At 37.9% G+C, this 12,396-nt stretch overlaps 1 protein-coding gene across 4 annotated transcripts in view; it reads left to right on the top strand.

The window, feature by feature from the left end:
- ECPAS (Ecm29 proteasome adaptor and scaffold) overlaps window positions 1-12,396 on the top strand; it is a 119,858-nt gene that overhangs the window by 98,833 nt on the left and 8,629 nt on the right. For all 4 annotated transcript variants that reach the window (XM_084779192.1, XM_084779191.1, XM_084779189.1 and 1 more), the window contains 11 exons: window positions 1,062-1,127; window positions 2,282-2,371; window positions 4,295-4,361; window positions 5,054-5,145; window positions 5,226-5,292; window positions 5,444-5,635; window positions 6,165-6,373; window positions 7,030-7,073; window positions 7,170-7,362; window positions 9,018-9,156; window positions 11,944-12,049. In XM_084779192.1, the coding sequence (XP_084635318.1) occupies window positions 1,062-1,127; window positions 2,282-2,371; window positions 4,295-4,361; window positions 5,054-5,145; window positions 5,226-5,292; window positions 5,444-5,635; window positions 6,165-6,373; window positions 7,030-7,073; window positions 7,170-7,362; window positions 9,018-9,156; window positions 11,944-12,049 (1,265 nt within the window). The remainder of the gene's footprint in view (window positions 1-1,061; window positions 1,128-2,281; window positions 2,372-4,294; window positions 4,362-5,053; window positions 5,146-5,225; window positions 5,293-5,443; window positions 5,636-6,164; window positions 6,374-7,029; window positions 7,074-7,169; window positions 7,363-9,017; window positions 9,157-11,943; window positions 12,050-12,396) is intronic.

Here is a 12,396-nt window from a genome sequence, read left to right as displayed (position 1 = left end):
TTATGCCTAGTGTTTTCTTGACTTTCTTTTCTTTTTATATTCATGTTTGTAGGACTACCTGGCCTGTATAATATGTAATGTTAATGTTTTCTCTCAGTGCATTATTTGGCTTTTTTTTAACTTAAAAAATACTTAATTTTAATTTTATGTGTATTGGTGTGAGGGTGTCAGATCCTCAGGAATTGGAGTTATAGACAGTTGTGAACTGCCATGTGGGCGCTGGGAATTGAACCTGGGTCCTCTGGAAGAACAGCCAGTGCTCTTAACCCATAAGCCATTTCTCCAGTTCCACTATTTACTTCTTCATTTGCATAATCTAATAAATTACTTGTTTTGTTTGCCTCTTAGTACTGTTGTTTCTTTATTCATCATTCTTTCCTCTTTCAGTAGTAGATTTGCCACCTCCTATGAAGTGTTTACTAGTATTAAGAATTAGGGGACATGAAATTTATCTATGCTTTGCAAGACTCAGCAAATCACTTTGGCATGCCTTTTCTATGAATAGTAATAACCTTTCCCTAGGGTAATTTTGATCAAAATATCATTGTAGATAAAAATTCGCATTATAAAGTTAAATTAAATGGATTATACACATACACAGTTTTTGTTTTTTTCTTAGACAACTTTTAAAATATTATGTAGAAATTCAGTATATCTTCTTTTTAAATAGAGAGAGAAACCAAGACCCAAAGGCTGATTGACTTGCTTAGGGTCATAGTATGTTTTTCAATAAATGAATCATTGCTTAATTTTTTTTGTAGTATGAGGGATTGATCCCAGGGCCTTGTCAGTGTTGCGCATACAGAGTACTAGTGAGGGGTGCCATTACCAGCTGTCATATTTTGTTTATTTCTAACTGTTGTCTGAATTTCTGACCTTTAAGGAGGTGTTAATTTTACAGTTAAATTGTTAAGTGAGGTCAGAAGAAATTAGCATTAGGTTTTCATCTGATTTCATTATTATTTAAAAGCCTTTAGTTTGAAAATAAGACCCCTTAGAGTTTGTGTGGCTAATTCATGACTAGCTGAATATCCTGAGTGACTTGAGTTTGTGCTTTTTAGGCTGCAATGGACAGTGCTCGACTCAGTGCTGCCAAGTCCTCTCCCATGATGGAGACAATCAACATGGTGAGTTTCCACATGCAGCTAAAAAGCTCATTTGGTTCTCCAAAATGCAGTTCTCCAAAGACTTCATGCTGTATAACAGGAGACAGACTGAAGGGGATGAATTGGCAAAATACTGTGATTGCAGTTGTACCTATTTATGAACATTTAAAAATTACTAATAGAAGTAAATTTTCTGAATAGCAGAATTAGTCCAAATTTGTGTTACATGGTAAACAACATGTTAAGAGATCTATCTATAACTCTGTATCTATTTATCTTTGGTTTATTTATTTTGGAAAGGTTCAGAGATGAGCTATTTATTTATATGATGATAATGATGATGATGATGATGATGATGATGATGATTATCATTACTTTTTGCCTGCTTTTGCTTGAGAAATTTCTTTGCAAAGGACAGAAAGGTGTAAGCTCAGAGGTATTTTAATGAGATAGGCAGCACAGAAGGTGGGTGACAGGAACTGACGTGTTTCAGATGTCAGAAACATAAGTAGTTAAGAGTTGGTGCTTTCAGGTTCTGAAGTCTTGGCAGAGTCACCTTTTGGGTACTTCCTGTTATAATGATCAAGAGCTGACAAGCTACTGGAAGTTGTTTGCTAGGCAGATCACAAACGTGGCAATTTTGTGTCTTCAGGGGACTGCCACCAATATTCAGTCAAGACTCTTAAGTCTTGGTTGTACTATTGGAGCAAATGATAGGAGTACTGAGAAAACATCATTGGGAATATTCATAAAAAATGAAGTGTGTGATTGTGTTTTAAAATATATAACAAGCTGTGGTGAAGTCACCTAAGAAATTGACTTATTTGGGGTCTAGTAGGCTAGACCTACTATGGAAGGTCAATTTTAATCTAGGCATTTATATTAGATATAGCTTGACAGAGGGAGATTGAAAGAGGTAATCAATTGTTTCCTCTTTTAGTAAAGTAATCTTTTTCATTATTTTAATTTTATTTTTAATGTTAAACCATTAGTGAGTAGATTTTCTCTTTGTAGTACTCTGGTAGTTTAATTCAGTCAGCAAAATCAAATCAGTGACTTCTCAACTTTCTGTTGAATCCAGTGGGTTTATTTGACACAGGTAGTTTTAAAATGAAGACATGGTACTGACTTAATTATTTGCTCAGGCTTACCTTTATTTCTGTTATTTCTCAAAGTGCCTGCAATATCTTGATGTTTCGGTGCTGGGTGAGCTAGTGCCTAGGTTATGTGAACTCATCAGAAGTGGAGTAGGTCTTGGAACTAAGGTAAGAAAGTGTGTGTGTGTGTCTGTGTGTGTGTGTACACGTGTGTGCGTGCACACACGCGCTTAAAGACAAGTCATTGTAATGTGTTCATTGCTGGCTTTCAACTCACATAGCATAGACTGGCCTCAAAATCAGGGTAGTATTCCTATCTTAGCTTCCTAATATTGGGAGACATATTGTAGGCATATGTTACCACATGCAATGATGTGTGTATGTGTGTGTGTGTGTGTGTGTGTGTGTGTGTGTGTGTGTGTGTGTGTAGGCCAAAGGTATCTTTATTTTTACTTGGGTATCTTTCACTATTGCTTTCCACATCATTTTTGGAGCTAGTCTCTCACTGACCCAGGTGCTCGCTGATTGCCTAGAGACTCTAGCGGAGTGGGTGTGGCAGCTGGCTGTCATCAAGCTCTGGGGATCTAGCTCTCCCTGCCTCCACCTGGATTTTTATGTGGATGCTGATGTGATCCCAGGTCTGCATGCTTGCACAGGAGGTACTTTACCTACTGAGCCATCTAGTACACAGCTATCCTAGTACACAGAAGTGTATTTTTATAGGAGGAAGTATATATCTTTAGTAACTAAAAAAAATGACCATCATGTTTAAAAGGTAATGTTTCTATAAAACATAATGAATGTTAAATATTTTGTTTCTGTTGTTATGTGAGTAACTTTAAATGTGGGACTGATTTGAAGTATTTATTTATTTGAGTCAAGGTCTCCTGTAGCCTAGTCTAGTCTCACACTTCTATATACGTGAGGAGACTGAGCTTTTGATCCTTCTGCCTGTATTTCCTAGTACAGAGATTACAAGCATCATGTTTTATGCTGTCATGCTTACATGCTGTCTAATTCTGCTTGTCTTGCTCTTGTTAGTAGAATTGTTTCTGGTTGCCATGTTAGTGCTCTTGGATTTTCAGTTATTACCAGTTAGTGGAGAAGCTCGTTCATCTGTTAAGGAGTAATTATTTTAGGCAGTGATTAGATGTTTTAATGTAAGAGTCAATAAGTGTTTGGATAGAAAAATATCTGGCTTTTTTTTTTTTTTAGAATCTTAAAAAGGCCAGATACCCCTTTCATCTGCTTGTTTTTTTCCTACTGTTAAATTATTTTGTTTTAAACCAAATAACTTATTTGAGGTGTCCCCACACTGCCTTCCTGTCTCAGATTTGGCAGTGCTGGGATTGTGTGTGTTATGGCACCCAACTTTGTCTCATTTTAAAAGAAACAAATAATTTATTTCTTCTTATGATAAGATTAATACTTCAATTCTAATTAACATATAAATCAGGCAAAAGTTAAAAATAATTGAACTTTTACTTGGTTTAGCCTACATATATGTACAGGGAACCTGTCAAATAACACATTTGGAATATAATCAGTGAGGTCAAGTGAGAGAAAACGAGAAAGGATGGAACTGCTAGAGAGTTTCAAGAATCAAGCTGCTGCTATATCTGTGTGTTTCGCTCCTGTGTGTTCCACATGTGTATCCTGTGCACTGTGTTCTGTAGGGTGTGTGATACTCTGCTTACAGCAGCACATCATTTATTTTAGTCATATAAGGCATATCTGACTTTTCATATTTTAAAGAGCTATTAAATAAAGTACCATTTTTCTCTTTGTACACATAAAATTGTTTTGAAATTTTCTAGAAATGGAATTATAGTTAATATAGTTGTTTGTGATGACACATGTTATTCCTGAGAGTTATATTTGTTATTTTTCTTATTCACAGTTTCCTAAGTTCTTACTCCTAAAACAATAATCTCTATAATTAGTTGAAAATGTTTTTCCTTTTTCTATATTGAATCCCAGAAGAGCTATTCGACTTCATGTATTTTTTCTTTAAATTGCTGGTGCCTAAAAGAAGTAGTTTGATAGAATATTGTGGCACCAAATTTAGACCTTTGTTTTTGTGACCTTAAGGGAGGCTGTGCCAGTGTCATCGTGTCTTTAACTACTCAGTGTCCCCAGGACCTAACACCTTACTCAGGTGAGTTTTCATATGTGTGGGGTAGGGCCGTGCATGCCCCATGTGTTACGGCTGTATTTATTTCAGAGTTTGTTTGTTTGTGGGTTTTTGAGATAAGATTTCTCTGTGTAGTCTTGATTGTTCTGGAACTCTCTCTATAGACCAGGCTGGCCCTCCAGCTCACAGAGATCCACCTGCCTCTGCCTCCCAAGTGCTGAGATTAAGTTGTGTACTACCATGCCTTGCTATTTCAAAGTTTTGAGAGGAAACTTATTTGAATATGTTTGTTTGCTTTGTCTCCACTCAAACCTCTGACTCAGTCATTTTGTTAGCAACTTTTTCTTGTCTCACAAGTAAGTTTGTCAGTGGCATAAGGACATAAAAGTGTCTTTTATTATGCCGAACTTTCTAAAAATTTTTTACTGTTTATAGCTAACTTTGCATAAGTTAGTTTCTCTTCTATATAGGCTCTTAGGTGAGGTTTCTGTATGTAGCTCTCATTTTTGTACCTTTTTCACAATATTTTGGGCAGAAGTTAATTTTTACCTTTTAAATAAATGAGAGAAAGGAAGTAAATACTACAAATAATATTCAAAAGATCTAAACTACTATCGTAAACATGATTGATCTTAAGATTATGGGATTTTCGTACTGGGAGCATAACAGTGTTTGGCTAACCACACTATTGTTTTTGTTTTAAATTATTTCTGTAGGTAAACTTATGAGTGCTTTGCTTAGTGGTCTGACAGATCGAAACAGTGTAATTCAGAAATCCTGTGCATTTGCCATGGGCCATTTAGTTCGGGTGAGTTGAATTTATTCTTATTCAGTTAAGTACAACTCTGGTAATTGTAAAGAAATGACTAGGATTGCTGTTTTTTTCAGACTTCTCGGGATAGCAGCACTGAAAAATTGCTACAGAAACTCAATAGCTGGTACATGGAGAAAGAAGGTACCATTCTTTTTTTTAAATATCATTTTAAAATTAGATAGTAACCAAATAAACAGTACATTGTTTTGTTAGAAGATTTTAAAATTGATTTATTTAGATCACACCCTGAAAAAAGTTAAATGCTAACAAAGTTTTGGTTTCTTCTCTTGAGAACCTGTCTACAAGACCTCTTGTGCTTTGACTATTCATGCAATTGGAAGATACAGCCCTGATGTATTGAAGAACCATGCCAAAGAAGTGCTGCCCTTGGCATTTCTAGGCATGCATGAAATTGCTGATGAGGAGAAATCTGAAAAAGAAGAGTGTAATTTGTGGACCGAAGTGTGGCAGGACAATGTACCTGGTTAGTAAATGGTGGCTCCAAATAGATGTGTTTCCTAAGAACACAGCTGGAAGTTTTGACTCATGTTGTCTATTCATAACTCTCCCAATGACTTGAAGAATATCTGTCACATTTTGAGCACATCCTAATTTTCCATGTTTGCAAAGTGCCACTCAGAACTCTTTTCTTTGATTTATTACTTACTGTCTGTGTGAGAGAATGTAAACTGTGTCTAAGCAAAGGAGAACTTTGCTTAGGTTGGTGAGTTTGATTGTGATTTTATGTGGCCTTAGAGTATTATTGAGAGCTGTAGTGATGATGATCTTTGAAAATAACATTCCTGACAGTATGTCCAAGTTCATGAATTCCTAATTACAAAAAGAAATCTCACTACTCACACACTTGTCTTCTCCAAGTGCTGTCTTTTATTAGTTGACAGACACTGCTTTAGATGAATGGCACTGACTCACATTTAAAAACAATCTCTTAAATTTTTTCTTGTCACTTAAGAGTTGTTTTAGCTTTTCTTTCTTCTTCTTTTTCAATGTAGGCTCTTTTGGAGGAATTCGATTATACCTGCAGGAGTTGATAACTATTACCCAGAAGGCTTTACAATCACAGTCTTGGAAAATGAAAGCCCAGGGTGCAATTGCTATGGCATCAATTGCAAAACAAACAACCTCTCTTGTACCTCCTTATCTGGGAATGATCCTGAGTGCGTTGGTGCAAGGCCTGGCTGGGAGAACGTGGGCAGGAAAGGTAAAGGACCATTCATGCTGAAGAGGTGGGACTGCATCTGACTGTAGAAGAGGGATCTGATTTTATGTGACTTTGTATTATTTTTGCAGTTAGGATTTCTAGCTAGTGGAAGACTATGCCTGATTATCTATGACATTTTATATCAAAGTATGTCTCACATGCTCTTGAATAAAGCATAGTAATACTAGAGCTTGCTATATTTTACACATTCAGCTTTTACAAGTTACCTCTTAAACCAAGTCACCGTTTTGTGCATACTGACCTTCAGCAGAGCCAGAATTGGCCATATGTGAGTATACTGAGCAGCTTCTTAATCCTCACATCAAAGATGCCCATTGCTAGGGCTTGAGAATTGGAAACTTTTTGCAGAAGGGCTATAGAAAAATACGTATAGTGAGCATTCCATGAGGAACATGAGATTGAGGCAATCTGTACTTTGTTTTGTAAAGGTCATTATTGACCACCACAGTTTCGTGGACATAATACTGAATTGACTGTGATCTTGTTTTGGGTAGAGTAATGTGCATAAGTGCATTAAAGGTAAGATATATGTTAGTTTTTGTTATGGTTATAAAATACTCATGGGGTGATTATAGTCTTACCAGAGAGAATGTGGCATGTGGTTTAATAGTATTTCTTCATTTTTAACTTACCAGGAAGAATTACTAAAAGCCATTGCCTGTGTGGTGACAGCTTGCAGGTAAATGTTCTTTTAATAAACATGTCATTTCTTAAAATGAAGCTTAAAGCTGTAGCTTTTTGTAATGATTCTGATGGTTTTGTGTGGCTCCTATAGTACAGAGTTGGAAAAGTCTGTGCCCAATCAGCCCACCATAAACGAAATTCTTCAGGCCGTCTTGAAGGAATGTTGCAAAGAGAACCTCAAATATAAGATTGTAGCAATCAGCTGTGCAGCTGATGTTTTGAAAGCCACCAAAGAAGACAGATTCCAGGAGTTTTCTGACATTGTCATACCCCTCATCAAGAAGGTAATGGCTACCTATATCATCCTAGGTTTTCATCTGTCCTGGGTGTGCATTTTTTATTAGGCCAAGTTTAGCTGTCAAAGCAGAAAAATCCTAAAATATTATGGCATCAAATAAGATAGAGGCTTGATAGTTAGAAACCTATAAAGTCTGCAAGGATTTTTTTTTTTAAAGCTTTGGCTGTCCTAGACTTTCTTTGTTGACCAGACTGGCCTGGAACTCACGGAGATCTGCCTGCCTCTGCCTCCCTGAGTGCTGGGATTACAGGCATGCACCACCAGGCCTGGCTCTCCCTATTTCTTATATATTATTCTCATGGTCTATCCTAGGCAGATGACAGAGGAGGTGAAGTGAGGGTCATAGTGAGCACATAATTTCTCTCAAAGTTCTGGAAATGAAAACGTATCACTTTGACTCATGTTCCATTGGCCAGCACTTAATCACATAGCCCACTGGCAGCAGATGAGGCCAGGAAATGTAGTTTTTCATGTGGACATCCTTTTCCAGTATTAGGAGAAGGAAGAGAGTACCTATGTAGTGAATGCCTCTGCCATAGTAAACTTCACCTTGCTAGGATGTGGATATGCCAAGTAGGATGTGGATATGCCAAGTAGGATGTGGATATGCCAAGTGTCATTTAGGATGAAGACAAGGAATACTGTGTGTTGTATAGTTCACCTCTGCATTGTCCTGGGAAAATTTTTGCTTGGGAAAAAAAAATAACTGGCTGAATTTGGAAACCATTGTACTCATTTTTTAAAAATTTTATTTTATTAATTTATTCTTATTACATCTCAATGGTTATCCCCTCCCTTGTATCCTCCCATTCCTCCCTCCCTCCCATTTTCCCCTTATTCCCCTCCCCTATGACTGTGACTGAGGGGGACCTCCTCCCCCTGTATATGCTCATAGGGTGTCAAGTCTCTTCTTGGTAGCCTGCTGTCCTTCCTGAGTGCCACCAGGCCTCCCCATCCAGGGGACGTGGTCAAATGAAGTGGGCATCATAAGGAGAGAAGGATGTTGTTGGTCTCTTTATTTGTTTTGTTTTTCTGAGACAGCTCTTTCTATTATGTAGTGCTGGGGGTCCTGGAACTCAGCATGTAGCTCTCTAGACTAGGTTGGCTTTGAACTCACAGAGTTCCACTTGTCTCTGCCTGCCAAATGCTGGGATTATAGGCATGTGCCGCTATGCCTGGCCTGATCTACTTATTTTTAAAGTATGAAATATTTTAAATATTCTTATCTTTTGTGGTGCTCCTACTTCATATAATTGCTTTCTTTCAGTAATAAGCCTGTCTTGGGTATTTCTGTGGGTTTTGGAGACTTTTGGCCTCTTCACCAGTTTTTCAAGAATTTGTGTTTGGAACATTGCCAAGTTCTCTCCATCTTTAATTCTCTTGGTCCAAATACAGGTCTTTCTAGATTATACTAAAAATGTTACATATGCTATATTTTTTGGCTTTCATTTACAAATTTCTCAAATTTATTAAAATGTATAATTTTAATACAAATGGAAGAATTTGTGGTAGAGCACTCAGCACTCAGTTTGTGGTCAGTATCTCCTATCCTATGCATTGCTTGTTTTAATAGTGTAACTGTAACTTTGAAGAAGGGAATTTAGAATTTTCTTTTGTTTTGTTTTCTTTGGTATATTCTAGAACTCACTTGAAAGCATGGGAGTCCGGACCACCAAAGCTGAAGATGAAAATGAGAAAGAAAGAGAGCTGCAGGTGGAGTCTCTGCTGGGTGCCTTTGAGAGCCTGGGCAAAGCGTGGCCCAGGAACCCAGAAACCCAACGTAAGCACTGCAACACAAGGCTGTGGAAGTGCTGCAACCAGACGTCATGTAGGACGAGCACAGAGTGTCTGTGTGGCAGAGGAACAATATTCCTTATATAGTCTGAATATTAATAGTGGGACTTACCCTAAATCCATTTACTCTTCCATCAGCAAATAAGTACATGGATCACTGTACTGTAAGAAAGTGTCACAGGGAGCGAGAGAGGCATTAGCATTTAAGTACACTCACTGGCCGCACTTCCAGAGGACCTGCTGAGTTTGATTCCCACTATTACATGTTGGCTCACAGCCATCTGTAACTCCTGTTCTAGGATGTCTGAGGGCTCCAGGCATCCATGTGGTACACCGACAGACATGCTGACAGGGCACTCATACACAAAATAAATAAGATAAAAATAAATCTTTAGAACAAAAGTATCAAAGACTACATGGCTTAAACAAAAAAATTCCCCCAGACCCACTCCAGTTCTGGTGGGTAGAAGTTCCAAGATGAGTTTGTTGGTAGGGTTGGTTTCTTCAGAGATTTTTCTTTAGCTTGTGAGTGGTTGCCTTTCCTGTCTTCCCTCTGTAAGGGGAGTGGATTAGGGTCCACCCATATGATTTCTTTAAATATTATGCCTTCTAGTACAATACAAGAGTGTTGGGGATATACAATTGAGTTCATAACAACCATAAGGCAATTTATATAGATAGTTTGATTATAAAAAAACTTTGCTACTCTTTTTTATGTTCTCTTTTCTGAGAAACCCGCAATATTAGAGTTCCTTCCTCTCAGAATTACTGGCCTTGCTATCAAGTCTTTAGTAAGCAAGTGATAGCTATTTTATTGAGGAAATCATGACATTTTCAGAATTAAACATACATTTACAAAGGACTAAATAGTAAGTGATGATTATTGGTTCAAGTTGTAGTTATAGCTCATTGACAAGACCTTAAATTTGGGCAGATGCTATTTAAGTTTGTCTTGTCTTGGGAACTACACTGTGCACCAATGACAATTTTTGTGTTATTTTTGTATATATAAACTCAGACATAAGATTTTCTTTGAGCCATCATTCTTTGTGTAATAAATGAAGAATTTCCTAGGAGGAGAGGAACATAGGGCTACAACTAGGATGTAAAGTGAATAAATAAATGCATTTTAAAAAATCAAATGTAACAACACAAAATAATTTCTCAAAAGAAACGTATCAATTTGTGAGTAGCTTTATGGACTATAGTAGAAGTTGGATGGTGTGACACCATTAGCATGATTAACTCTTACTTGATAACTAGTGTTAAAAGTAGGGAATTCCATAATAAAGATAAGATCACATGCAAAAGAGTTTAACAGAAGATACAGAGATGTACATTTGTTTATTGAAGGCATTTTCTTTAAGAATGTCAGTGTTAACACAACAGGGATGTCCCCTGAAAGTCTTCATTTACCAGGAGATTGGGATAGGTGCAGGGGCCTTCTATTGGGACTCTAGGTGGGAGAAATATGGGAGAATAGGGAAATAGAAGGATCCAGAGGGCCCTAGAAATCTACAAGAAGAACATCGTGATGGTTGATCTGGACCCAGGGGGTCTGCTCAAGCTACTGCACCAACCAAAAACAATACATGCAGTAAATATTGAACCCCTACTCAGATCTAGCCAAGGGACAGGACATTATCCACAGTCGTGTGGAGAGCAGGGACTGACTCTGACATGAACTCTGGCGCCCCATATTTGAGCACTTCCCCTTGGTGGGAAGGCCTGGTGGCACTCAGAGAAAGAATAGGCAGGCTACCAAGATGAGACTTCATAGGCTGTGACCATATAGTGGGGGAGAAGGTCCTCTTCCGTCACAGACCTAGGGGAGGGGAATAGGGTGAAAGAGGGAGGGAAGAACGGGAGGAGACAAGCAAGGGGATAAAAATTTAGATGTAATCTGAATAAATTTTAAAAAGGAAAAAAAAAAAAGAATATCAGTGTTGCACACTCACTTTTTAAACCTCACAGTATCAGCTATACTTTTTGATTTTTGTCTCGTGTAAATAGGAAGACAAATTACAAAATATTATGAAATGATCTCAGGGTAGAATTTTTATCCCTCCTCTCATGCCTTATATTTAAACCTTATTAAATTTTATAGTAGGTATCCATTACGGCTCCTTGGTCACGTATCCTCAGATACCTATGACTGTGGCCCAACCTGTTGAAGGCGATGTCACACTGTAGTGTGAGAAGTTGGGAAAGCCCTGTTTTATGCATTTGAAACCAACTTTTATTTTTAACTTTCGTTGAGTTTATACTCCTATCTGTTAGTTTCGTTGAGTTTATACTCCTATCTGTTAGTACACTATTAATCGTGTAGTGGTGGTGACACTTGTGATTGGGACAGGCTCATGATAAAAGACTATTGATAAACAAACCTGGTGAGGACTCCAGAGGGCGCTAAGGGCTCTGCACTTTCTGGTTTTATTAAGGGAATTTGCAAAGGAAGAGCAGTGCAGTGTAGTGAAGCTGCCTTTCCTGCTCTGTGGAGGACAAGATACCTTTAAGAGCAAAGCGTTAGAACAGATGCGCTTTTATGTGTGTAGTTATTTAGGGAGTTCTGATCGAGGAAAGTTGCTTTGAAACTAGATACAAAGTAATGCTAAGGGTTTGGGGGAATCCCATGTCTTTAAAGGCAATTTTTTGTCCCACATATTACTCCACTTTCGTCTTTCTTTTAATGTTGCATTCTTTTTTCTCTCCCTCTATTGTCCCTCACCTCTTTACATACTTCCTCCTCTGTCCCTCTTTGTCATCTTCTCAGGTTGTTATCGTCAGGAGATGTGCAAACTCATGTGTGAACGGCTGAGACTCAGTACGTGGAAAGTGCAGCTAGGTGTCCTCCAGTCGATGAACGCCTTTTTCCAGGGGTAATTTGCTTCATGATTCAGGTTTTTATTTTATTTCCATATTGAATGGAATTCTTTTTTTAATATATATTTTACTAATCATATTACATCTCAATTGTTATCCCATCCCTTGTATCCTCCCACTTCTCCCTCCCTCCCATTTTCCCCTTATTCCCCTCCCCTAGGACTGTTCCTGAAGGGGACCTCCTCCCCCTGTATATGCTCATAGGGTATCAAGTCTCTTCTTGGTAGCCTGCTGTCCTTCCTCTGAGTGCCACCAGGTCTCCCATCCAGGGGATATGGTCAAATATGGGGCACCAGAGTACACTCACTTATATATGGACACTAGTCCAAGGGGCATGTCCCTT

Source organism: Acomys minous (assembly GCF_964271855.1).
Source record: "Acomys minous genome assembly, chromosome: 1".
Lineage (NCBI taxonomy): Eukaryota > Metazoa > Chordata > Mammalia > Rodentia > Muridae > Acomys > Acomys minous.
This window is presented reverse-complemented; position numbering and strand designations above follow the sequence as displayed.